The sequence below is a fragment of the Lepeophtheirus salmonis genome, chromosome 10, assembly GCF_016086655.4.
Source record: "Lepeophtheirus salmonis chromosome 10, UVic_Lsal_1.4, whole genome shotgun sequence".
NCBI lineage: Eukaryota > Metazoa > Arthropoda > Copepoda > Siphonostomatoida > Caligidae > Lepeophtheirus > Lepeophtheirus salmonis.
The window spans coordinates 14304840-14331603 of record NC_052140.2 but is presented as its reverse complement, the minus strand read 5'-3'; the positions used below and the strand labels follow the sequence as shown (position 1 = coordinate 14331603).

General features: G+C 32.3%; 5 protein-coding genes and 2 long non-coding RNA genes across 10 annotated transcripts; 2 read left to right on the top strand and 5 right to left on the bottom strand.

Annotated features, from left to right (window-relative positions):
• Positions 1-762: 762 nt before the first annotated feature.
• Fntb (Farnesyl transferase beta subunit) lies at positions 763-4008 on the bottom strand. Its single transcript, XM_040720821.2, has 5 exons — positions 3601-4008; positions 3200-3533; positions 2648-2910; positions 2363-2583; positions 763-1217 (listed from the first exon to the last, which is right to left on the bottom strand). The coding sequence occupies exons 1-5, from the start codon at positions 3884-3886 to the stop codon at positions 1125-1127; spliced, it is 1197 nt and encodes a 398-aa protein (XP_040576755.1). The 5' UTR covers positions 3887-4008; the 3' UTR covers positions 763-1124.
• A 720-nt stretch (positions 4009-4728) lies between these two features.
• Positions 4729-6713, top strand: LOC121125634 (oligosaccharyltransferase complex subunit OSTC). The gene is made up of 2 exons (XM_040720822.2): positions 4729-5076; positions 6382-6713. Exons 1-2 carry the CDS (start codon positions 4828-4830, stop codon positions 6583-6585), a joined length of 453 nt encoding a protein of 150 aa, XP_040576756.1. The 5' UTR covers positions 4729-4827; the 3' UTR covers positions 6586-6713.
• Positions 6592-9937, bottom strand: LOC121125632 (carboxypeptidase B). 2 transcript variants are annotated; one of them, XM_040720819.2, is made up of 6 exons: positions 8331-9937; positions 8002-8281; positions 7585-7807; positions 7446-7526; positions 7143-7382; positions 6592-7089 (listed from the first exon to the last, which is right to left on the bottom strand). In XM_040720819.2, the coding sequence occupies exons 1-6, from the start codon at positions 8460-8462 to the stop codon at positions 6732-6734; spliced, it is 1314 nt and encodes a 437-aa protein (XP_040576753.1). In that variant the 5' UTR covers positions 8463-9937; the 3' UTR covers positions 6592-6731. The 2 variants fall into 2 exon arrangements, with proteins under 2 accessions (XP_040576753.1, XP_040576754.1); XM_040720820.2 differs by having other exon boundaries at positions 8002-8259; positions 8331-8484.
• Positions 9938-10056: 119 nt separating this feature from the next.
• jagn (jagunal) lies at positions 10057-12657 on the bottom strand. Of its 3 annotated transcripts, none has more exons than XM_040720824.2 (6): positions 12457-12657; positions 12290-12384; positions 11047-11700; positions 10694-10835; positions 10423-10638; positions 10057-10356 (listed from the first exon to the last, which is right to left on the bottom strand). In XM_040720824.2, the coding sequence occupies exons 2-6, from the start codon at positions 12379-12381 to the stop codon at positions 10231-10233; spliced, it is 1230 nt and encodes a 409-aa protein (XP_040576758.1). In that variant the 5' UTR covers positions 12382-12384; positions 12457-12657; the 3' UTR covers positions 10057-10230. The 3 variants fall into 3 exon arrangements, with proteins under 3 accessions (XP_040576758.1, XP_040576759.1, XP_040576760.1); XM_040720825.2 differs by having other exon boundaries at positions 12462-12621; XM_040720826.2 differs by lacking the exon at positions 12457-12657 and having other exon boundaries at positions 11047-11734; positions 12290-12390.
• A 1679-nt stretch (positions 12658-14336) lies between these two features.
• LOC121125636 (RWD domain-containing protein 1) lies at positions 14337-17101 on the top strand. Its single transcript, XM_040720828.2, has 5 exons — positions 14337-14494; positions 14640-14751; positions 16136-16229; positions 16309-16636; positions 16696-17101. The coding sequence occupies exons 1-5, from the start codon at positions 14422-14424 to the stop codon at positions 16800-16802; spliced, it is 714 nt and encodes a 237-aa protein (XP_040576762.1). The 5' UTR covers positions 14337-14421; the 3' UTR covers positions 16803-17101.
• Positions 17102-18249: 1148 nt separating this feature from the next.
• LOC139906507 (uncharacterized) lies at positions 18250-19454 on the bottom strand. The gene is made up of 2 exons (XR_011782076.1): positions 18979-19454; positions 18250-18902 (listed from the first exon to the last, which is right to left on the bottom strand). It is a non-coding gene; the product is annotated as an uncharacterized lncRNA (long non-coding RNA).
• Positions 19455-22857: 3403 nt separating this feature from the next.
• On the bottom strand, positions 22858-23340 carry LOC121125706 (uncharacterized). Its single transcript, XR_005866726.2, has 3 exons — positions 23201-23340; positions 23068-23124; positions 22858-22994 (listed from the first exon to the last, which is right to left on the bottom strand). It is a non-coding gene; the product is annotated as an uncharacterized lncRNA (long non-coding RNA).
• Positions 23341-26764: the final 3424 nt, after the last annotated feature.

Genomic DNA, 26764 nt, shown 5'->3' with positions numbered 1-26764 from the left:
GATATTTCACCTTAATATATAAATAAATAAGGTTTATACGTCTTTATTGTTTATTTTTGCTTGAAATTGTTGTTCCCTTTTAATTTTCTAAATCAAAATATGTAACATCTTTAGTATATCTACGTATAATCTTTAATCCAATCAAACGCTACGTAGATTTAATAAAGATGATTGTTTATGTCCACCTATGTAGAAGTGCACTCTCCATCTATATAATGCTCCAGGATTTATGTTCAGATTTGAATAAAGTATAAACGCTGGTATGATAAAATGAATTTTGTTTGTTTTTGTTGGTGAGCACTATACAGACTAAAGTAATCATAAGTCATTCCATCATTATTAATTCTCAAACTCTTGCTATTATTCTTTCATTCTTGAGGACAGAACATATATGAGTTGATATAATAGGTATTGAGTAGTTACGTTCGAGTGTGTTCATGAAAATGAGAGTAACACTGAGGATTTACTGGGGAGTTATCTTTTATATTATTAAAGCAAAATGTGTCTTTTAGCCGACCCCTAATTAATCAGGGCATTGCCGGGTACCACCGCTTGTATTAAATCAAATAATGCTAATTTTCACCACCACGGCGAACTTTCCTAGATCCACAAACAACCTTCCAACCCGAGACATATCATGTCTTCGAAGATACAATTTAATATATACATAAATAGTACTTAGATGATCGTCCATTTAATTAATAGTAGGACTATCGGAATAAATAAAACACTAAAGGATTTTTTTTTTTGTGAATCAATAAATATTTTTGAGGTCAAGTTATCAGTCTCAACAGACATGGTACAGGTGTTTACTGAATATATAATATTATACATGAAAGGATCATCTTATTATTTTTGAACTGATGATGGGATGGATTAAATCAATTTAATTTCATCATCGACTTTTCAATCTATACAACTAAAATACTATGTAGATAAAAGGATGGGAATAATTATAATCAATCAATCAAGGATACACTTAGAAAATGTACGTATATCCAAACTTTTGTTTCTTATCAGTAGGGAAGGTTTATGTTCAATTGGCTTTTCACAGATCCATAAAACGAATCAGCATAAAAATTTGAAATACGCGTAATAATTATAAATTCGTTTTTTAGTAGAATTCAATCAAAAAGAGGAACAGGGAAATTCTTAAAAAATTCTAAAGCCTTTGAAACGGCATCTACACCGATGTTATAGAGGACATGAGAAGGTTTCTGAAAAATTAAAATATCTAGGATTAATACAATAATGTCCCAAAATATGTAGTAAAGAATATGTGGAGCAGCAACACAAAAACAATCTTTCGCCTACATCATTTATATAAACGTATCAATAGATAATAAAAATTATTTTAGTAAACTTATGGACTTTTTATTATAATTTCTGGGATGAAATTAAATAGCCAAGAATGTTAGCCATAATTTATTGTAGGATACTTTATTTAGCTTCAATATGATCTTTCAAATATAATCTATTAAATCCTTTTTCTACAAGGTTCATGGAATTTATACGACCTTTATGTGCAATTTACGGTAACACTAAAGGATTTAAAAAAATATTTTATAAATATCTTGTTTGGGGAAAAAACAATTTCAAATTTCCCGCCCTTTCTTTTAACTAAGTATATCTTGTTCATTATTGGTCACATCGGATCACACGATTTGGTGTAGTTAAGGTGTGAGTGTATACTAAAAACTCTTGTCGGACAGTATTGCGCTTGGCCAATTCAGTCGTAAATTATTGTGCGTCGAGTATAAACGTCTCAAAGGAAGAAAATTTTGTATTTTTACTACCTGAAAGGGAAAAACGCGTCAAAAGATACCAAGAAAATTTGCAATGTATACGAGGCCGATACTCTTTCGGTTCGTGTTGCACAACAGTGACTCGAGGGCCCAGCATTGGTGAATAGGAGACAACAAGACATCATAAAGAAAACGCCAGGCCGCACACATGATGCGCCAGAAGCTTGGGGAGCTTGGATGGTAAGTTATTATGCATCTACCCTACAGTCTGGACCTGGCACCAAGTGACTACAACCTGTCCCTGTCTATGGGCGACGCACTTGGGGGTACAAATTTGGCCATAATAGTGGACTACAAAAAAGGCTTGTTCGTTTATTGTCAATGGGGACAAGGGCATTATGAAGTTGGATTCTCTTTCGTAACAAGTTATCGTACAGAACGGGGCATACTTAGCTTAAATAGGAGGATCGTAACACACTTCTTATTATGGAGCATTGAAATAAAGCTAAAAATACGAAATTACTTACCCCCCCCCCAACTTATTATAACATAAAAAAATGCAATGTCAGTATGTTTTTGTGTTGACGGGCCTCATATATATAGTAAAAACCACTTACAAGCTCATTCGATGCGTTACCATAGACAAACTTCTTATTTCGTGAATGTTGGGCTATAGAGAGACCACTTAGGGCATAGCATGTGTGGTAGTAGTCGCGAGATTTCCCAGGTTTGTCTATTAGACCTCCTCTCGGATCTTGGCAGCAAATTAGCAAATATCTTTGAAGGTTGATTTGATTATATAACCATGCTTGAGGTAGGATTTCATCCTTTTTCTTGTCTGAAAAAAAAAAACAAAAAACTTATATAAATAAATTAAATGATGAATATTTGAGCATTCCAACCATCAGGAACAAGATGTGCATCCAGAATGGGAAGTATGGCTCCTTGCCAAAAAGAATAGCAGGAGTCGACTAATTTATTAGTCCTTCCTTGGAAACCCCCTTCTAATTTCATTTGGCGTTTACTCGTCCATCTTGCTAACTTATCAAGACGAATACCAGATACATCACCAAACAAACTTAAAGCCGCAATAGCACAGAATGAATATCCACCATGAGCTTCCATATAGGGTACAGGACCAAAGCCGCCTTCATGAGTTTGACAACTAAAAATACATAGATTAAAATAAGCAACTCACAACTATTGAAAGGGTATCGTGGTTTTAGTACCAAATTGCCGTAACTCAAAAAATACAAATGTACGCCTATATGTAGAAGTCTGATATTTAATGTGAATACTTGAAAACAAAGAAATTCAGACTGTTGAAATAAATTTTTCATATCCATTTTATTGTAAAAATTGGAAACGCCCATTATTCATATTGAAAAAACGGAAAGATAAGTTTGGAGCTACAATAATTTCTCTCTCATCCCACAGACTAATTAATTGATTACGATTTGATCCAAGAGACTGTATGTTTGAAGAGATCCTCCGAAAAAATATTGGTAAGTTTAGCAACGGATACGGCGCAATAGACTCCTCGTATGTCAATTTCCCCATCATGGTGCATAAGGAAACTCCCATTTGAAAGGCGTAAAGAGTTGAGCCATTCCGCCAACTTTTGCCTATCAATAATGGACCATGCCTCTGGTGTGCCAATGATACAGAGAGTATTGACTGCTGCATATGTGGGCGCTAGATGAGATATTTGTCCGGGGCCCCCTCCAAATCCCCCAGTGGAGTTGTGGCAGTGCTTTAAGGACAGAATGATGTCAGGGATGACTGCCTCTGTAAATAGAAGAGTAGAACTTTCAATAAGTCATGCGTGGGATATTTATTAATATAAAAATTGTACCGGGAATAGGAATACGAAGAAGTTCCAAGGAATGAACGATCCAATACATGAGCCAGGGTCTGCTGGCATCCAGATTTTGATAACCACTAGAGAGAGATCGAAGACCCTTGAGTAGAAAATTCCTGATGGACTCTCGATCCAGTTCAGGGAGTTTCTCAGGGGTAGAGTTTTTCCCATTCTGCTCGTATTTGGCGTAGATCTGTCTACAGTAGAGCTCCACTCCCTCCTGCTCCAGAGTAGTCCGGGTGTTGATATGAGGGAATTCAACTAGATCATCCACTTCCATGCTTTTGGCCTCCTGGTCCTCGTACGCGAACGAATGATGATCCTTTAAAATACAAATACTAGGCTCAGATTTGTTTAGGATTACGTCATCATAAACATTTCCTCAGGAGCATGGCCAATAAAGACTTATATACCTATTTTATTTTCAAGCTAACTAATAGCTAAGAATATACATTTTCATTGACGTCATAAATCGCAGCTAATTTAATGAAACGTCATGACAGCTATGCTGCTCTCCTCAAAACATTCTTCAAATTGTGAGGGTGACCACATTATTTTTCGGGTTTTTTTAGGATACGGATAGATAGACTGCTAATAGACCAGAGTATAGTAAAATGAACTCATTTCAGTGTTCCTTCAAGTTCAAAATGGTTTAAAGCTTTAGCAGTCACGATATACTTTGCTAATAGAAAAATAGTTAGATAGTTAAGAAATAGCTATTATGGCAGAAAGAAAAAAAACTCTAGCTAGCTCATTGAGTAAATTAGCAAGGTTTTTATAACAAGGTGAGTTAGTCAGTTAGGATTTTCAGTTCTCACAATAAAAATTATTTGTTTAAGGGATGACGTCGTTGGGACCCCCAATACAAGTATATAGCAATGGAGAATAATTGAAACCCTTTAATATAGCATTAATAAATAAATAAACACATTTAAATCCCTACATTTCTAATTTTTATTTATTACACTGACCTAAACAAATTCACCCAATGACGTCATAGCAAAGAGAAAGAGTTACTTTGTAAATCTACTGTGTTTGCCCGGCTATGATTTTCGCTGCCCTATCGCGTTTTAATAACATTGAAATTAGCCGGTAAATAAGAGGCTAAATGAATAATATGACGTCATTTAATACAACAAAACAGTCAAGAACAAGACATTTCAACCATATCTAAACGTAGATCAGGAACTCAACTCATATTTATTAGTTATTATTATCAAGATGTTGGACCTATTACTCCGGCCTTTTTTTTTATTTCTCAATGTACCTGAGATTAAATATAAAAACACGGGATGGATTCGACAGCCGAGCTCAAAAGAGGCGCTATTCTTCATCCTTGTATCGTATTTTTTAGTCACAGGAGGCGTTATTTATGATGTGATTGTGGAACCACCGTCTATGGGGTCCACTGTTGATGAAAATGGAAATACTCGTCCTATTGCATTCATGCAATATCGTATCAATGGGCAGGTGCGTATCGAAGTTATCCTTTCGCTTGCATGGGATATTTCTATCCCGAAATTGGAGACCGCGAGAGCAGAAACTTGAGATTCAATCAGCACAACCTTTGAATGATCAGGAAATAACTTTGGTACAACCCAAATTATATATTATGGGGGACGTGCATACTTTTGAGATCATTTTATTTCAGGGACATTTTCATATAATAAGCGTTCCAAGATATATAATATCGTTATTGAGAAAAGAATAACCAAATGCCCTATGAATTCAAAGTTTCCTTTCATGATATTAGCAACGAGAATGATCAGAGGACGGCACGAGGTTGTTTTCAGCGAATTTCATCGGAGTGAACATTTCTCAGCGATATTTGCGTATAATAAACATTTCAAGAGGAATGACATCATTACTGACTAAGAATAACTAAATGAACCATGATTCAAAGGTTCATTTAATTGACAACGAGAATTAGCATCCTTTTTTTCTTCTTTATACACATCTACGAAGACCCATCGATTTAAATATTTGAAAGCCATCAAACTAAATATGTTTCTTTAAATGATTCCCTTCACAAATACCTACGTAGTTGAAAAGAAATCTGACAAGAGCCTCAGTTGTTCCTACTATTTTTGTCTCATTTGATTTTAAACACCACTCTGGTGATTAATGAGAGTCTAATAATGAGATAATTCATCTTGTAATGTTTAGTATATGAAAATGTTGTTGAAATTAACCTCACTCAAATGAATGTGGCTAAGATGACAATCGCTCAAATGAGTAAGCACGATTATTGGATACTGAGAAGAGACGGATTTGCACACTACGACTCCTGTAAAAGGTATTCCTGAATGTAATTATAATGGCATGGCTTATAATAGATGCAAGAAATAGTCGTAATACATTATATGATAAGTACTACACAATGAGAAGCGATATACTCCACCTCCTGGCTAATTTCTCAGTCTACGCATCGTCTCCGAGTACCTCCTTCCCCTTTATACTCTAAAAGAAACGAATTCACAGCCTCCTCTACATAATGAGATCTTACATCTATTTTCTAGATCCTACTAAGTGCGATTAATTCAAAAGAGTCGAACTTCCTCTCCTCCTCCTCTAATAATATATAATTTGCGTCGCTTATCTTATAATTAAAAGGTAGTGATGATTGAATTTCAACTTTCCCCTTTCGTTGACTCCAACTTGGAAATAGAAATTGAAAATATGACGAGCGGCAAAATCGTTAACCATGCCTGTGTACCCCTTAAATGATTACTATTTATTCATTGTTAATTAATTAATTATGATTTCTTATTTTAGTATATCCTTGAAGGGCTGGCATCGAGTTGTATGTTTACTCTAGGGGGCGTTGGATTTATACTCCTGGATCAGACACATTCCCCGACTATGCCCAAATTGAATAGAACGATGTTACAACTCATGGGCTTCATGTGTCTCCTCGTGTCATTCTCATGTTGTTGGATGTTTATGAAAATGAAATTGCCTGGTTATATGCATAGTTAGATCTGATTCTTTTTAAGGTTGTTGTTTATTATTTAACAAATTGTCTTATCTATGTTTTTTTACATAATATTTTTTCCCCGTGGGTTTTATTATCTCAAGTGACATTATTAAATTATCGTAAAATATTACACCTAATAGTTTTTTTATTAATCACAAATATCCGCAATTAAGGCTGATATCCCTGCAAATGTATCTTCTGCTGTGGGTACAACCTGTGATGATGGTAGTAAGAACCCGTACTTTCCTTCATCTCTAAGTTCTATCGTGAAAGAATACTTTATTCCAGCAACTCCATACATCCAATCATCTGATGTTCCAGAAGACAGATAGCTTAATTCCGAACTTGACCCAAAAACATAGTTTGTACCATATAGAGATTCCAAGGATTTGACTGCCTTTTTTGCTGCGGTGTAAAGGTCGTAGTATTCTGATGATTCTCTATCTGGTAGTTTATAGCTCCACGGAAATGTCCATAATTGCGAATATGAATGTAAAGAAAAATAACTGAACATTCGTTGAGGTCATCAAGTCTTAAATTTACAATAGTAGTTACTTACGCTATAATGGTCTTATTATAATTGAGTATTGTTTGTTCGATGGCCTTTGTTTCTGGTTCGCTGAAAGGGGCTGGCCCTGCATAAATTTCTGAGCATGGATTGGAAAGATCTTTTACTTGTAGGCCTTCTTTCCAGTGGAATCCAAAGTTTCGGTTTAGATCTACGCCATAACATTTTCCTTTACCATTATTTCTTCGAGATTTCCGCCACATTCGGTTCCTTGTTCTGGAGTGTGCATATCTAGTTATGTCATAGTGATTTGTTTCTTAGGATAATTTATCAATCACAAGGAGAAACACTTACCCATCTGGATTAACCATTGGTACTATTAACCATTCAAAATCATTAATCAGCTTACTATTGTCTTCATGCCTCTCCACTAATCTATGAAGTTGTTTAAGGACAAATATATAAGGATTTATCATAACTCTTATCAACTTACAGGTAAATGATATACAATGCAACTGCTGGTGATATCCATTCTCTAGCATGAACTCCACCATCGATAAATATCCTTTTACTAGTGGTATTTGATGAACGAGTGTAGTTGTGTATTTTTGCTATTTTTATTGTCCTTCCTTCGGAACTTTTGCCTATTTCTTCCACTTTTATGAAATTTTTAAACGGATAGGTTATTTTTAACTTCTCTAAATAGTCGTTCATCACTAAAAAAGATCGAAAGCGTATGATGTTATACACGTGTCATAATACCTATAGCCAGTGCCGATTTTCGGGGAGCAATTGCCCTAAACTCAGCACATTTTTAGATATTGTGAATAAAAGGGGCCATTTTTGGGCTTTGACTCAGGTCCCGCTAATGGTAAAACCGGCCCTACCTATAGTTTTGTATGTTAAAAACCTTCTAGATCATAATATTTATTCCACCGAACATCTTGAATCGGTCTTCCTTCAAAATCTGTCTCGTCAAACACGTCATTTTCTTTTTCCTCGTCGATTAATCCTTGTATATTTTTTCGCAGAACTTTAAAAGTGACACCTTTGCAATGCTTATTTAATGATTTAATGAGGATAATTTGATGTGGTGAAACCAAAATATCCATAAGCACAAATCCTTCAGACGTTGTTTCCTTCCAAATATCAAGCTTCTCTTCTGCATCTTCAAAATTAATTTTTAAATCCTGTAACAAATTACTTTTTATGATCCAAATTGAGTATCGAATCAATTACCTGTGCAAATTTAGGCGTTGCATTTACACGAATAAGTTGGTAGTCCGTAAAATTACGAGAAGGAATATTTTCTACTGAACCACTAACATTATAAGTGATCCATAAGACTAAGAATATGGATAGTCTACACATCGTATCCAAAAGAATATTTCATCTATAAAAAAATGAGTAAATTTACTAATAATTTGGATTAAAATGAGCTACTTTCTATTTTTCATAGCAACTATTTTTCCAGGTATACACATGTGTACATTTAAACCATCGAGCCCATAGGTTAAAAGTATCCAACTATAAACCTATGTAGAATTTTTGCAACCGTTTACATCAAATAAATGTTATCTATCATGCAATTTTATGTTATTTAGACATCATCATAATAATACCTTTCAGCATAGAATAGGGTCGTAACTCGTAGGTACTGAAGCATTTTTTTTAGTGCATCTTACCCTCTTGTAGGATGTGTATTGGTTAAACTAACTTTCAAAATATCTGTTTATCAATCTTTCGCAACTTTTGATTATTACTTCTCTCGAGATACATTTTTGCAACCATGTTCTTTATAAAAGTATGTCTTTTGAACGTATTCAAAATTCAATTTAAAGACATATCTTTTTACCGATTTGAAGTATTGCTTAAACACATTATCTAGGTTTTAAGTAATGTATTTAAGACAGAAATTTTGATCATTTTGAATCTTTGTTTGAAGATTAACGCAGTTTTATCGTAAGATGTTTACTATTTTTAAAATAGCCAATACATAGATTTTTTTGATTTTCAATTAAGGATACATGAACTTGGCAGACCCGTTAAAGTAATTTAACGGGAATTTTTTGAGGCAACTTGCCCCCATCGATGTATTGATTACTAAAGAGATTATGCAGGAAATACTTTAAGACTTTTTAGTCTCTTTAAGTTTAGTGATTATCAATAAATAATAGAAAATAACAGTATATATATATTGTGTGCAAGTTGCGATTTTGTACAAGTTGGTACCAAAAATTGAGGTGAATAATTTTAATTAAAGAATTTACAGTACTTTGGATAAGGAATATGCAATAATTGAATGTTCTATGGATGATCGATATATTCATGGTGCAATTTTTAACTATTTTAATAAAAATATAAGTATTATTAGTTACATTATAAAGTTCAAATGCCCACAGTTATATTAGCCATAAATACATTGTAACCATGTAATTTTAATAGATCAATTTGAAATGAAAGTATTAATTAATAGTTTTTAATTAGAATGACCAATGTTGTAATTAAATTATGCATTTTAAAAAGAATAAATTGCAACTCATACAGATATTGTAACGTATACACAATATTTATAAGTAAAAAAAAATACTACGGCATGAGAGAGATTTTAAATTCATAAAATGAGTCACAGCTACAGATTGGGAGTCCTCGCCTCCTTCGAATTCCTAATGCAATAACTATAGGGTATTATTCGATACACAAAAGGGTTGAAACACAGGTTGTAGAAACTTTAAGAGACTCTTTAGTAGAATCTTGTTAAAAATTGACATGTGCCAACTAGGTCTAGCTCTTCTTAATTTTGATAACTATTCATGTATATTTTCACAAGAATATCACATGGGGTGTAATCACAGAGGACCAGTTCATATTTTTTTCAATAATATTTTTTCCGAGTCAATCAACCCCCACCCTCTATAACAAACCCGTGATTTCAGCACGGTATCACACAATAAAACAGTAATGGTAAATGAATAAATCCAATTTATACACGAGATTGGAATAGATTTATTGCAGTCGAATGACAATTAGTAGGGGTGTTCATTTGATAGAGGGTATAACTTTATCTATTAATAACAAGAGAGGTTATAGAAAAACAAGGAATATATTTGTATTTATGCAACATTTTGAATGAATAAAATCACTGCGTTTTCTTCTTTCTGGGTTGCCAGACCTTAATTAGGGTTTTGGCAAAGTAAAGTTCGAATAAGTGAGCTTGAAGAGCCATAAATAAGTAAACATACCATAACACAGATACAGGAAAGCCCTAGAGAGGATAATATATAAATCAAGTTCAAATATAAATGTATAAATAGGTAATAGCTTTACTCACGTTCCAAGTTTCGACCTTTTCAATATCTTTTGAAGAAGCATATCTGTACAACTCAGAAAAGTTGGCAGCAAATCCAACCAATACAGGGAACAAACCCAAAACAAGAATGCTATAGAAAAATTTTGTCATCATACTGGCATTTGATTTTTTACTCGATAAGAGTCCTAAAAGTGTTGCAGGAATACTGAGGATCCAGAATAACTCCCAAAGCTTCGCCTGTGAAAATAAGGATTGTGTTTCAACTCATGTATGAATATAGTACATTTCTTACTTTTGGTATTAAAAGCTCTTCGATTTCAAGAACAAATATGCCAAGTCTATCCAAAATATCCGGAACAAGCTTGGCAAAAAGAATAAATCCTAATACGTAGTGAAAAAGTACACTCCATTTTAATCTTGACTTTGTTTGGGCACTGAAATGTAAAAATAAAATAAATTAGTTCATTGGGATATAGGAGAATAGACGTTAAATAAAAATCAAACAAGATTAGGGGTTGAAGATCACACATCAAATCATGGAGCAAGTAAAAATCACACGCTATATTACATGGGTAATGAATTATCTGGTGTTTTTTTTATTTCTAAAGTACACATCACGCCATGATTACTCGAACTACTTCCTACATTTCTGTGTTCATGATGGTTCTATTGGACCTTTGTCGTACATCCGATGTGGGAGCCAAATACAACTCGTCAATCAAGCTCTTTTTTGGACTGATAGCACTTCGAGGAGCCACTTCGTTTTTTGGCATTCGAAAAGGAACTGAGTCCGGACCTCCCAAGCCTTTGTAATCAGATGGTAGATTTGTATCTTTAAAGGTAGGTTGAGGGATTGGCGGAGGCTCTGGGGAAAGGATAGGCGTAACAGGGCGGGAATTAGGAGCTGTTGAGACATTTATATGCTGAGGTATTTGAGTTCCTTGCTGTCCAAACATCCATTGAGGAGCCAACATCATCATTTGATTAGCAGGAACCATAACCATTCCATTGGGAACATTTATTGGATTGGGTACATTGCTATAGCAGCTACCCGTATTAAGAGAGACCGAAGGAGGAGACTCGATACAGGGTTGGGAAGGGTATTGTTGTTGAGGGGGTAGGGGATAGGTGGGATTGTGTTGTTCCGGAGTTTTCATGAATTGAGCTATAAAATCTTTAGTATCAGGGTAGCTCAATGGTGATTTGTGCATGTGTTGATCTTCAGGCTCATATACACCAGGATCATTGTTAATATCATCGCTGTAGCCCATTCCTTTGGGTTGGGACTTAGGAGGCGGTCTATTCATCATTGTCGTGAGATGCGTGGTATAATATGTTTGGCACAAAAATGAATATAATATAAAATAAAATTTGTGAAAATAAAGCAAATGGATGTAAAAGAACAAAATATATCATTATTTTTTTTTTCGTTAAAAAAAACAGACGATTCATTTATTTTTTGTTGTTGAGCATGAAATCAAATTTTGAAAAAAAATGAATAAAAAGTATATCTAGCTGAAATAAGTCACTCAAGAAATAGTAATGTAAGGCATAATAATTATGAGAACAAATACAGAGGATAATACAAATATTTTCAATTGCGTACAATAATATTTTGAGTTAGTTAAATAATTCAATTTACTTTGAAAAAGGTACTGGACAATTTTTCAAAATAATTGTACTCCCCATTTGCTGTAGAAGGTCAAAAAAGTAAACATTCTACACGTATACAAGGAAGCAACTTTCCAAGGCATTCCTCATTAAATACAGCCTTGCATTTATATTATATTATAATCATGAACAGTGTGAACAAAATGATCACACACTTCCTTCAATGAGTTTAAATGATCAAATAATGGGTATAATGATGATGGTCCCTCTGAGTTACCTTATGTAATATTGTGCCACAATTGTTTCTCGATGAGAGTAATCATTTCCGTCCGTTCCAGACGCCGTCGGACCTCCGCCCCTTGTCGCCATTGACTGAAATGAAATAAATAAATTAAATAAGAAAGTCAAATTATTTTTTGGCAAATGAATTATGAAAAATCTTACCTTACTATTTCGAATTGAATGAAATCAAAAGACAAACTACTCTCCTCTGCACGACGAGATGTGAACGTTAATCGTCTATTTCGAATTTTAGACTTTCTGTTTATCGCCTGTATATTTTGTATTGTATTTCCCTTTTTATTACAATTTACAGCAGAGAGTGAGAGTATCTACGTAGAGGAGTCATCAATTCATAAACATTACACGTGAAACGTATTTACTCCTTGGTTCGGAGCGCATATAAAAAGCTCCGTAGACTCTTAATTATGTTGCAATGACCTTTAGTAGATTGATAGATTAAGAGTATAAGTGTCCTGTCAACGCAAAAGCAGGCAACGAGGATTTTTCGATCAAATGAATCTGGAATACATTTTTATTCTTCACCTTATTTATGCATTAATAAAAAACTATTCCCATCAATCCTATAGATACGCTACAAATGTGACTTAAAGGTCACAGAAACTTCCAGTCATAAAAAAGAAAACGAGCAATGCTGTTTAAAGGCCATTGTAAAGTCTTATTTATATCGTCAAATGGAGTCTAGACTAGTCAACATTTTTGGATGTATTTTTCATTCATCTTAGAAATTAAATTCCATAACCAATGAACGTCGTATTGAAGTAGAGGTGAGGACTTTGACTCAAGACTTAAATTGATCACATAAACAAAAACTCGAGAATTGACTTGGACTTGAAAGTAATTTCCATTTTTTTCAATTAAGTACTCATTAAAGTATCTTTCATTTTCTAAAGACTAGAACTGGACTAGTTGAAATATTCAAGACCTTGAGACTCGAGTTGGACCTGCAGTTTATAACTACAATGATTGTTTCACACTTTTGTCCGTAATTGACCACAGTATTTCTTCAATATTGAGTCGTTAACATTGGATCTATCTGGTTTTCACAATAGAACGCTTTAAGTTTATATTATTTTATAAATATTAAATGAGGTGTTTATTGGTACGGGGTTGAATATTAGAAACATTTTTATTTTAAATCGTTTAAATCACAAATTTATTAGAAATTTTAGTTTGATTTTTCTATCCCGGACGTATATAATTTTAGGAGTAAAAATATGATCTGCCATGTTTAATAAAAGAAACTGAAAACTTACGTGGTCACCCTGACAATTTGTAGAATGTTTTGAGGCCGGAGAGTAGATTAGCTGACGGATGACGTTTCATTAGAATAACTGCGAGTAGCTATTAGATGAAGGAAATAAACACAAATTCAACTCCGTATCTTTTAGCTATAATATACGCAGTAATTACGATTATTTTGATCATTAATTCTACTCCAAGTCTAAGGACTTGTAACTCCTCAACAAATCATCAACATTGCTCTCCCTCAGTCATGAGTAGAGTTGTCATTATTGTCCAAAAAAAAAGAGCGTGAGGAGAAGGAGGGAGCGAGACATATGGTACCCCTGAATTAAGATCCTTGTTAATGTAAGTTGCCTGTGATATTATTTTTTGGGATAAAATTAATGACTGATTTGGGGGAGGGGGGGGGTCCAGACTGATTCTATAGATGAAATGATGTTGTAAAAAGGGGAGCCTTCTACATTTAAAATAGCACTAGTGAAGGGAAAATATTATAATTATATTGAAATATAATTCTAGTCATGAGCACAGACATACATGTGGTTATACTCTAAACTTAGATGTTCTCTCCTCAATAATGAATGAATAATTATAACTGCTGTAGGAAATAAAATAAAAAACACTGATCAGATTGCCAACAGCAAAACTCACACTTTAAAGAATGCTTAACATTTACAACCCTATACTAATATTGTCTACTCCAATATTATAAATTATAGACTATTACTGTAATAGGTTCTACGGAGTTTCAATCCCCCACTTTTGCTTATACAGCTGATTTTTTCCTTTTGTTTATTTACAATATTTATATATTATTATCTGTCGGTCTCGAGGTTGATCCGTGATTCTGCTGCTAGCTACAAGATGACGGATTATGAAGAGGAGCAATCTGGAGAAATGGAGGCCCTTGAGTCAATTTACTGCGGTGAATTGGAAGGTGACTACATTAGATATATTTTAGTCTTATAAATGTGATGTTTTAAACTGAAAAATGGGGTTTCCTCCCCTTTTGTCGAATGGATATAGTTTATCAACATTTGGATTCATTTTATTACATGTCATTTTCTTTTATATAAATATAGTGATCTCCGCATCAAAACCCCGAATTTTTACTCTTCCTGTCAAAACGGTCGACTACGATGAAGATTTAGGAGTTGGTCGCTACGTTCTACTCAAATTTACTCATACACCAAAGTAATTTCATTTCCACTCACTCATACTATATTGTTTATTAATATATGATTTACATACCCGACTCTCAGATAAGCTAATTATATATCTATAGTAGTCTAATTATGCACCAGAGGTTTTATAAATAGAGGAGCTCATATCTCAATCAAATTTTCAGTTATTATAATTAGCGGTTTGGATTAACGTTAACAAACCTACCACTCAGTCGTCCATCATTATTTATCAATCAAGGATGTAACTCAATATATGTTTGATGTTCATATATTTGAAAATATATCTATTCCTTGAATCGAGGGATTAAGTTAATGAATCAATTTATAACTTATTGTTGAATATCATATTGCATTTTTTTTAATATTGCAAAATCATAGTCTACTTAAATTAAAAGCACGCATCATATCTAATTAAATAATGTACATATAACTTGAAACTAATGCTAGAATCCGTTTCTAAATGGACACACCTTAATAATTACCATCGAATTGCAGTATTATACATATATTCTACCATAGAAGAAACCTCTCTGTAAGTTTAAGATTATGTGCACTTCTCTGACACCTATAACTTATATTCATATAGTTCCTCAAATCTCTTGGTGCATCGTTAAGGGCTCCGCAAGAGATTACATAAATGATTTATAAAGCATATAATGATATAGTGCTCCACAGTTATATAAAGGTTGGGAATAACTAATATAACTTATAATCCCATTAAGTAAATTAGTGAATGTTGCTATGAAGAGTTTTATAACTTTGAGGTGGGCGTTAGGAGTCCGTGTTTGTCCAAAACGATGCTTGTGCCCTAATTGAAGTATGGATATAAACATAATTTCAAATTTATTATTCTAAAACTGACTAGATTCTAATTTTTTTTTTGCTGAACAATCGTTTATTTTTAAATGTGTTCTCCTCACCTGTGACTTCTAAGGGGTGTATTAATAACCTAAATGCCCAAATAATTGTATTTTGTAAAAAAAAATATTAATAAGTTGAAAATGTTTTTTTTTTAAAGTCATTTAATAATGAGTTAAAATATCATCTTAAGCAAGTCAACGGACAAAGAAAAATCTTAGTCATGGCCCTGACCCCTTCTAGAATCTGGAGTGTCTCTTCTTGTTGGTTGCAGTTCTGGCTATGAGGCAGGTTTATAGTGTGTCATATTTCCAAAAATGTGAAATCCCTGCTCAGTTTTTAATTCAAAAAGCCCTCCAGGCAGAAAAGGGTTGAATGTCCGTGAGCTAAAGGCATAAATTATTTCAGGGATCTTATTGTAATTTAATTATAAGGAAATTTTTATTGTGGCTCAAATATATAGAATATTTTTTTATGTATAATTGATATTCAAATTTCACTGAAAATTGTTTTATTATTTAATTGAATCTTTGCAGGTACCCTGATGAATTACCATTATTAGAAGTAGAAGAAAGTGAAAACCTAACGGATGAACTCCTAGAAGAAATGATTAATTTTGTCAAATCTCAGGTATAATCATCTAATTTTGATACAATAAATATTTTGTGCATTCTACATTCATTATTACTCTTGCTTTTCCTCATAATAGATGGAGGAAAATTTGGGAATGGTCATGGTCTTTACTGCTATATCAGAGGCTATTGAGTGGTTAGGATCCAAGCATGAAGAATTGGAACTCCAGAAAGAAGAACAAAAACGTATCAATAAAGAAAAAATAGATGAAGAAGAACGAAAGAAATTGGAAGGAACCAAAGTCACGATTGAATCCTTTTTAAAGTGGAAGGCAGAGTTTGATGAGGAGCGACTAGCTTTGAAATCAAATTCAAAGATAAGAGACGGGAATAAGTTGACTGGAAAGGAATTATTTCTTACAAACTCTTCTTTACAAGACTCAGATATCAAATTTTTGGAAGATGGTGAGTTGCAATTTTTAATTTTTTTAAACATAATTTATTAATGCTAATTTTCTTTGTAGCTGGAGAAGATGTTAAAATCAATGAGGACCTGTTTGATGATTTAGATTTAGAGGATTATGACGGAGAAGATGATCCAGATTGGAATGAAGATAATTTGAGTGATTAATGACGCATATACAGCTTTTCATAATTCTCTGTGATCTAAATGTGTTTTTTTGAACAGTTTTTTTTATTTTTTAATATCACTGCTATTAGATTTTGTTATTTTCTCTTTGTATTTCATTGTTAATTGATAAATGAACCCTTTTTTATATATATATACATAAAGAGTCCATCTAATAGTGTCATAATAATAATTAATCATTTACAACTCCAACTTTGATGTTAGAGAGAATTTCAACATTAAATATTCATTCTTAGCAAATTCTTATGATATTTTAATATCAATAAAGATGGTTGACTATATATATTGTGTTCTTACGTATTTCCTTTTTATCTGTATTTACTTATATTCTTGATTCGTCTATCATATGATATTATCTGACATAAGCCAATTGGTGACCCATGTCATTTATAGCTAAAGGTAACTGTGTCTTGTTTATTTAATTATCAATGATGGTTTTGTTATTATAGCGCCGTTACTCCAAGTCTTGATTTGCCTATTATATGATTATAAAGAATCTATTGGTAACTCGTATCTTTCATGACTGAATTGAATCGTGGGTTTTTTAAAATTATAGTCAATGATAGTTATTTTATTTGAGTGCAGTGATTTCTAACCTTTTCATCACTGCAAATCCCTACATCATTTTTTAATAGCTTGAGCATATGCAAGCCAAAACTTTCCAATAGTTAATTTAAAAATCCCTGAGTCAAGCCTATCTCTCTTCCACGTTAATTTCTCTTAGCATGAGTATTAAGTATAGTATTTTTAGTTCACTGTATAATTATAATTTTTGATTTCTAGAATTATGGCTTCCTGTGAGGCTTCGAAACATGGCGATATTTCTTTCCTGTAGGAAATAAAGGATTTTAAATCCTTCGGTTGGAACATATCGACAACAGTTGCATCATTTTAGACCACTTTTTAGGTGAAATAATACATTGAGCAAAGTTTGTACTTGGAATACTAAGTACAAGAAACACGAGATGTAATGACGAATAGTTATACTTGGAAATGTTGAAATGATATATGAATCAGTTTTACCTAAACCTTGAATTGGACAATCCTTAATGGACTAACAAGTAAAATTGGAAGAACCATAAAATTACAAAACAATTAGGTTATTCCACAAAAGGATTGATATTTCAATCATAGACTGATTAATTTGAATCTCAAATCAAATATTTCAGGATTAATAAACTGTAACAAATTCCCAATGACTATTCATCATTTCACATTGATCCATGGGTACACATGGCAACATGGATGTTTCCCCTTCAGATGTTATATAACACTAATTCATCCTCCTCTCCTCAAAGTTAAAAATCCTATCCACGCCTCTATATAATCCTATAGCTAATGTCGAACATAATGTAGACCGTACACAGCTTTTACATAGCGTTCTAAAAATAAGCCAGTCCTTTCATTGTTAGGAACTTCTAATATCATATACATTTTTATGCTCTAAACTGCATAACTATTTAATTCATATATTAAGTAATTATAGTACGTGATACTATAAGAATAAATAAAAATGGTTCATAACAAAACGTAAATTTCCAATTAAAATTAGGAAAAAACTGTAATATATAAAAATATGTCGAGATACACGAAAGAATACGATTGGTAGTTACAATATCTAAGGAAGGCTTCTAAATGGATAATTATTAATCAAGAAATAGGCATAGCTCTTCAATCCCTACTTTTTATGCGAGTTTCCCTTGAAATAAACGAGTGCTCCGAATATTGCAGCCCCAGAAGCTATGAGTCCCAGACCAGAGAATCCCCATAGTATCTGCGATCGGGAGTTTAATTTTGTAACTCTTTGACATCCAATCCCTCCGTGACCATCAGGTTGATATTCCTGAATACCTTTTGAAATTTCTACTGGAGCTCTCCAAATAGAACTCCAGGATTTGTTTTTACTAGTATTAGACGTTTTAGGAATAACTGGAACAGACTCATTGTACTTCACATGACGATTCGAGGACCAAACATCACTTCCACCTTCGTTATGAATTATGGCAGTCTTTCTTGAATTGGACATTTCAGCCATCCCTCGCACTTGACTTATTCGTATAGAGTGCACAAGTAATCTCATTCCTTAATATAATTAAAGGAATATGAAATACAAAGATCTGTTATTCAATTTTTATAATAATTTCCTTATGTAATTTACCGTAATTATTTATTATGTAACATACATTTATGTTGTAATATTAACGTACATATCTTTGGTTGTAACGTGAGGCAAGACTCTGACGTCATAAATTATTGTTACCAATGTAAATGTTAGTAGAATAAACTGGGACTTATTTTAAATGTCCCAGGAACAAACTCAAGCAACAAGAAAATTGTAGGCTCTATCATAGTGTATCTCAGCTGTCGATGCCTACTTCTATTCAGTCATCCATTTCGTCAATCTTCCTCATCTAAACCGTGTTTCTGGACATCTATATTTCCCCTATTAAAGTTAAGGACATTCGTCTCCTGGGTTAGGCTATCATCTAACAACTCCATCAATGCTCCTTTATGTCAAAGAATTGGGGAGTGCGGAGTCCCTCTCCTCCTTTGACAAGAAATTCATTCTATTAGACATCCAAACCCATTCAGGATCTTCCATGTCGTAGTGAAGCATATTAAGTTTCTCAATTTATCAACAGGATCACTTTTACATAGTGGACTGCAGTGAGGAAGGAATAATACTGTCTGAATGTACTCAAACTCTTCAGGGAAATGAAATGGAAGCCTTATTCTATGTTCACTTTTTAGCCTTGTCTACTTGACACTTGTCATCATCAATTCTATTATTAAATCCAAGACCAAATGTAGTCAATCCATCTGTATTGTAATTACTGATTTGTATTGACTATCGTTTGTAAGGATGGCTATCAAGTATCATAAGCATTCTTTATCAATTAGAAGATACTAGATAAAGACTCCGTGGCGAATGTGTGGAGTTCAATCTAACAAAAGATCGTGCTACTTCGTCACTCCCGGCATTAAAGAATAGGGCATTCTGATAAAGTGCAACTTAATCACATAGACTAGGGATCATGAATTAAAAATTAAAATAATCATAATATGCATTGTTATGTAATGATTTAATTAAACTTAAGTATCTTAAAACGAATACTTTATTTTTGAAATAGAACTGACAACAAATTTCAGATTCAGAATTTAGCTTAGCAACTGGACCATGCAATAATGATCTTTCTCTTGCCATATTTATGATACTGTTGGCTTCATTGATTAAATTTTTTCCACTAAATTTGAATGGAGCTTGGACAACGCAGTCTTTTCTCTTGAAGACGTGTTTCCACCAAAAAGTTCGATGCATCTCGAAGAACAACATACTTTATCAAAAATTATTGTTACTTTTCGATGTTCTGAAGGAATCGAATCTAACCGTGATTTGAGATATGTGCTAGTAGAGGAGGATATCCCTGTATTTAAATGTAATACTCCAGACAATTTTAACTAGTATGAAAAGTTTTACGTACAAAAACAACTATCCTGTACAATCCTTCCATATACTCGTAGTTTTCCTATAGCATACACGTTACTAAAAACTTTATTGAGTATCTTTTCTTCTGTTTTGGTTTTGATATATTGTTCAACTCTTCACCTATAAAATTTATTTTTCTTTATAAATCATTTTCTTCATTTTCAATGGTACTTATAATTGTTATAAACTGTTTAACCTTTGATTCAAGTAAATTTCCTAAAGGGCAAATTCAGATTCACATATCTGTATGTTCAAATTTGTGTTTGGTTTTAGTTGTGTCATAATTACATAACGTAAATTTTTACATATCAAATATTTGTAGAGGTTGATAAATTTGAGGAACTGCTCCATTTATTATGGAAAAAAATAGGCTATCTCCGTTCGTTAAAATATGAGTATCAGACAATAAACGTAATCAATTTAAAAAAAATATATAACAAAGATGCTATTTTATTTATTTCAAAATAAGTGACTTCTGCTTTTAGTTGACGATTTTTTTCATTTTGAAATCAGTAAAGATTATAGGAAAATTTTTAGCAGTCCAAAAAGACCTATGAACGTTAGCATTAGCTTCGAATTAATAATTTTTTTACCTATTAGCCAAACTTGAAGCGGTAGTTCTCGGAACTGGACTTTTTTTATATAATAGTATTGCTTGAACACCCTCCAATTTCGATGGGTCTGCATCTTTATTTAAGATACGGGGCGAGAAAATCTGTTACTTCATATTTATAATCTTCGTGTCTAAAATGCTTACTATGTAATTATGTGTTTTAAAAAAGTAAAAGAGACCTCTGACTTCTGTAGACATCCATTGAAATATCTAAATATCATTGCAATTCCCAAACGCATTGAGTTGGGAATCCTATTCTAAACAACTAAATTGATTGTCACTATATTGGAAAATTACTCTAGCGAAGAACTCTGATCTCCACTCAAATATATTAATTACAGATAATACAGTTATTTGAAACTTTAAATTGCTTATGTTTTTTATAAAATATATAACAGACTCTTAACTTCTGTAGACATATGTTGGAATATTTTAATGTATTTGCAATTCCCAAACTTATTGAGTCATAAATACTCTTCTAAACAGCTAAATATCTTGTCCACATATTGTAATAATACTCTCACATAGATATAGGATCTCCAAATAAATAAATAAATTACTAAATGCTTGCCATACGAGCTGATTATAAGTTGTTTTCTGAAAACCATTGTTAAAATGTAACAAAAAAATAAGTATTGATTGGAAAAATATAAAAAATTTCTATTTATGAGTTCTCCTGTGATATTATTTTTTTATCTTATAGATTAATTCGATTTTATTTTGGACATGCAAATGCTATTTCGTTATTGTGAGTGTTGTCAGGTGAGTAGAAATATCAAAATCCATCCTGCTATTAATTTTAGAACTATTTTTGGTCTCTACTACAAACTATTCCAAGAAATATGAAATTGGAAATGCTTTGATTTCCAGAGTATTGTTCAAATATTTACTAATATCTAAAGGGAATTGTCAAAATCACGAGGCAAAAGATACTTATTCAAGACATCATCTTCGGTTGCAAAATAATCACATTGAATTCTATATTCAAAACAAACGACAAATTAAGAACTTACTGTAAGTTTGTTTTTTACATTAGCATGCGTATATTATAGGTAATTTAATTTGTTTAAAGTGTATTTATTCTAAAACTCATTGTACCTACAATTCCAATATTACTTATTATTTTCCTTATGAATAACTATAATTTGTTTTTTATAAAATATTATGCATGTAACAAGATCAAATAAAAATAGCAATTATATTTCATTAAATAATTGTTATAAATAAAGATTAATTTTATATTGAACATGAGTAAGATATATGTATCGAGCAATGTCCTACTCAATATTGATAGTAATTCAAATCTTGTAAAATTCATGGAAAACCCATTCCTTCTCGCTACCACATCACAAAGTCAATTGAGTCCCAAAGTAAAGTATTGTTGTCAAAGATTAAGAAAGAACTTGTAGGAAATGATAATCTTCTTGTTTTAGACGAAACTAAGATCCATGACTGCAGTATTGATAGGTTTCCCTTATTTAATAAATTTGGAACATATTAAGAAGGATGACAATTGAACAATTGCAAGTATTGGAGTTAAAATCTAAACAACGTTTTGGCATATAAAACCTCTGTTATAGGTAAATTTGTATGCACCACTTAAATGTATACTGATGAATGAGGCCGCTACACATTTTTGGGGAGGTTATCATCAATAAAGCCTACATAGTACAATCAAGATAAAAAACCAAATATTAAGATATAATACTATACTCGTGTCTACCGATATAAATAATTATAATTAGTTATTTTGCATCTTCATATTCCATAAATAACTATTAACTACTCATTCTCAATAGTAAATAATAAATATAGTTTAAGAAAAGAGTAAATATCCATTAGATCCAATATTCAGAGCTGCATTTGAGTCCACCTTTTCAGTGTTCAGGTAAAGTCCAAGTCTTCATGCTCCGGGTCTTTCTGCTTCCGCGTCCAAGTTATCATACTCCAGGTACATGATAAAATAAGTAATGCCCAGATCTACCAGTAGTATTGTCAAAATCAAGAACAATATTAAATGAGTACTTATGTATGAGGTCGCTACAATTTTCGTCGAGATTATCATCAATTAAACCTACAAAGTTAAGTACAACCAATATTAGAAACCAAATATTAAGATTTATTTTTAATATTACATTCGTATCTACCTATATTCAGAATTTCAATTAATTATTTTGCATCTTCATCTAGATCCTCTTCATATTCTATAAATAGTTATTAATTACTCATTCTAGATAGTAAATACTAAAATAATTAAGGAAAAGAGTAAAAATCCAATACCCGGAGCTGTATTAGAGTCCAACTTTTCAGTGTTCTGGTCAAGTCCGAGTCCTCATGCTCCGGGTTTTTCTGGTTCCCAGTCCATGAAATAATAAGTAATGTCTGGATCTACCTGTAGTCTCGTCTAAGGAGAGATATCCTTTTCCACAATTTATTCCTTCATATTTGATAGCACTAATTTACTTTTGGACTCCATTGACTTTGTGAGGGTGTAGTGAGTATAAAAAGCAATAAAAGAATAATTATGACACCTTTGGTAAATAAAAACATATATTAAGACAGGGAGGACTCCCTCTGAATCAGGTAACAACTGAAAAAATCTAAGCCCTCTTTTATAATAGCTTTTTGAACATCTCTGATGATAAACTTGTGTCACTCACAACTTTTATAATTTGACAGAAGAAAACAGGCTTATTTTAATAACGTACCAAATAGAAGGAAAAAGCTGGCCCATACTTGTATTTTACTCTAAGATTACAAGAAGTCTAGCTCAAAGTGTAATATTTGCTACTTGTAAACTCGCCATAAACAATTTGTAAGAAGACACATCACTAATTTAAAATGTCCATATCTATAATAACATTTCTAGGACACCCTTTTATACAGAGGTCAAGTTTGCTAAGACATGGAATTCTAATTCTAGTTGTACTAGTGCTTCTTTCTCGAAGAACATTCACATTCAACACCAACACTTACATTAGAGACTTGAACTTGAGGGACAATTTAACTCGAACCTAGATGTTCCACCGCCAATAAAGATTGAATGAAGCTGACACTGGGGAACATAAAAAGGCTCTCAGACTGAGAAAATGGAAAACTTTAATTTTTTAAATGTATTGGGCGTTTTCACGTGACGTCAGTATTGTTGATGTTGTCCATTTTTGAGGCCTAAACAACCAAGTTTTATAACAATGAAACCCCTTTTTGCATTAATATTTCGGAAAATAGTATACTATTGGAAATCAAAATGGTACCAACACATACTTAAACGTTCATTTCTACTAAAAATATTTTCCTCTACTGTGTATTTGTATTATACATCGGAATTAAATACTACAATGGCAAAATAGAATATTTACTATAGTTATCCTAATTTTCTCGTCCCTATTCGTTCAAATAAAAAATTGTACAAATTTAGTCATTTCATACGGATTTTTAGTACATATTACTTTGATTATATTCAAATATCAGTGCTTATCAACATTATCAAGTAATATTCAATGCAAGTGTTAAGTTTTTATTTATTTTTAAAGTCATTTGATGGAATTTAAACCAGATTTATTTGAAATTTGTCCATTTTATCTAGTAAAAATATCAACTTTGAGCCCCCAAAGTGTCGTCTCCTACAATTATGTTGCAATTTAGGACGACAGTAAAAACGCTCTGGTTAACATATCTTATTCTTTACATTGTAAAAGTTTATTTTTATTGCAATTGTAGGAATAAGATTTTATAACGATGTATTAAGATATTTTGAACACATTTTAGGGTTTGATTTACATATTATGCAATCAGGCATTTGAAAGATAAACAATGGCGTTAACAATGTAGACGTATCTGAAAACGCTTAATATACTTACACACAAAATATTAATACTTAGTGTAACTGAGTAACATGCTAAACAAAGGGATATGACTTTTAAATCTCCATAAATTGACCATTAATTTTTAATGAATTTTTTTTTTTTTCAAAATTAGCCTGATACGTTGGTGGACTTTTTTCATGACTACTGTATGCACAAGAGGGACAACTTGCCGTTGTGTAGTAACACAGCTTTGAGGCTTACCTTGGAGGAGTTAATAAATAAATGCCAGTCATCTCTTTCATTATGAAGGTGAATTAAGATTTTTATTCAATGACAAAAACTATCACATCTTCAAGTGAGAAACACTTTAGGAAATCCGATTGTTGTTGCCTGTACATACTAACTTTAGTCACTTTTTTCAGAACATTCCATCTCTTCAATCTTGAACTAAAATTTCGGCTGACTCTTGTGTCAGCCGATAAAAGCCGATTTCAAATTTGGATACAGTGTATTCTGTATTTCTTTTTAAAATACGTTCTACTTCTGACAAGAAATAATAACCGTCTCCCTATGGTTTTCTGGGTCTCTCCATGCCATGGGTAAGGCAAACGAAAGATGACAAGAATCATTATTGATCCACGCAGTGAGATTTTTGACGTAGGATATACAACATACATGAGCAGCCCAGCTTTTATCCTGATATCTAACTTTAAGGCCAAATTAATATTCATCGTCTGAAAATGTTTTTTTTTCTTTATGGAATTTTTATACATCACAAATTATCTAGATGGTTTACGCAGTTTCTTTGTATATTGTATATGTATTTTACAATATATATATATTTCTCCTTTCCCAGCATATACGACAAGCGACATTTTTTAAATTAAGAATAAATCCCAATTTAAAAAATAGTGGCATTTGCTTTCAGGGTTGTAAGTAAAGTGCAAATGTTCTATATTTCGACTACGATATAAGTTTTTTTCTCAGCGGGGTATGATAGAAAAAGGATAAAACTATCATTAAAATAAAAATAAATTGGGGCACAAATATTTTCATGAGATGTTCCTTGACTGGAAGTTTAATATGTTATTTTGATCATTTTCATATACATACTATATGTATACTAAATGATATGTATGAACCTGATTTTCTTACAAATAGGTTCTTAAATATCCATTAATATAGTTAAATACTATAACTAGAAAAAAATGAAAAAATGATAATTCGTAAAAACTCAAATTAAATAGTAAAAATAAATCAACATTCATTTTTTAAGAAGCAGCCAAGCTTTCCAGATATCTTTTCTTTGAACAGAGGATGAGTTTCTGAAGACTTTTTCTTCGTGTCCTCTTTTTAGAGATGTCTCTTAATAAGTTCAATTCAAGTTATTCTTTACTGGACCTTCCTAGCTCCACTTTGCAGGGGTGTGGGATCCTTGTGAAAGAAAGTAATCCCAAGTTATATTTCTAGCCTTCTTGATGGTCCTAGGAGTAACAAAAAAGTCGTAACGAGGCGATTCATCAACTTAGTGGGATCTTCCATTATATTCTTCTCTAAACTTAACAAGAACTTTGTATCCCTCTTGAAATTTTGCCTTCCACTTCCTAACAGCCTGGAGAGGTCTTATATATAATATAAAAATCAGGCTCCTGGAACACTTAACAATGTCCGTCATCTTCATCACATCAACTTCAGCATCTAAGAGATCTGAGATGCGCTGCCTTTTTGCTTGTTGCTCGCACATGATGATGAAATGAAAAGAGGATTAGTATAGTTTATTTATGTAAAAAGGAAGGTCGAAACAGAACATCAAACAATAATCACTAAACCTCTTCATAGTAATGATAAAATAAACATTAATTAACAGTCCGCATTTTGCTGCCTTACCCTGTATATTTATTTTATAATGAATTTTTAAATCAATTTAGAACAAAGATAGCCTAAAATTCTTGAACTTTTAGAAGGAAGTGTTAACACCCCTACGACTTATTAATTATTAAACTACTCTTTTGGTTGTCTTACTCCAATATTAATCTTC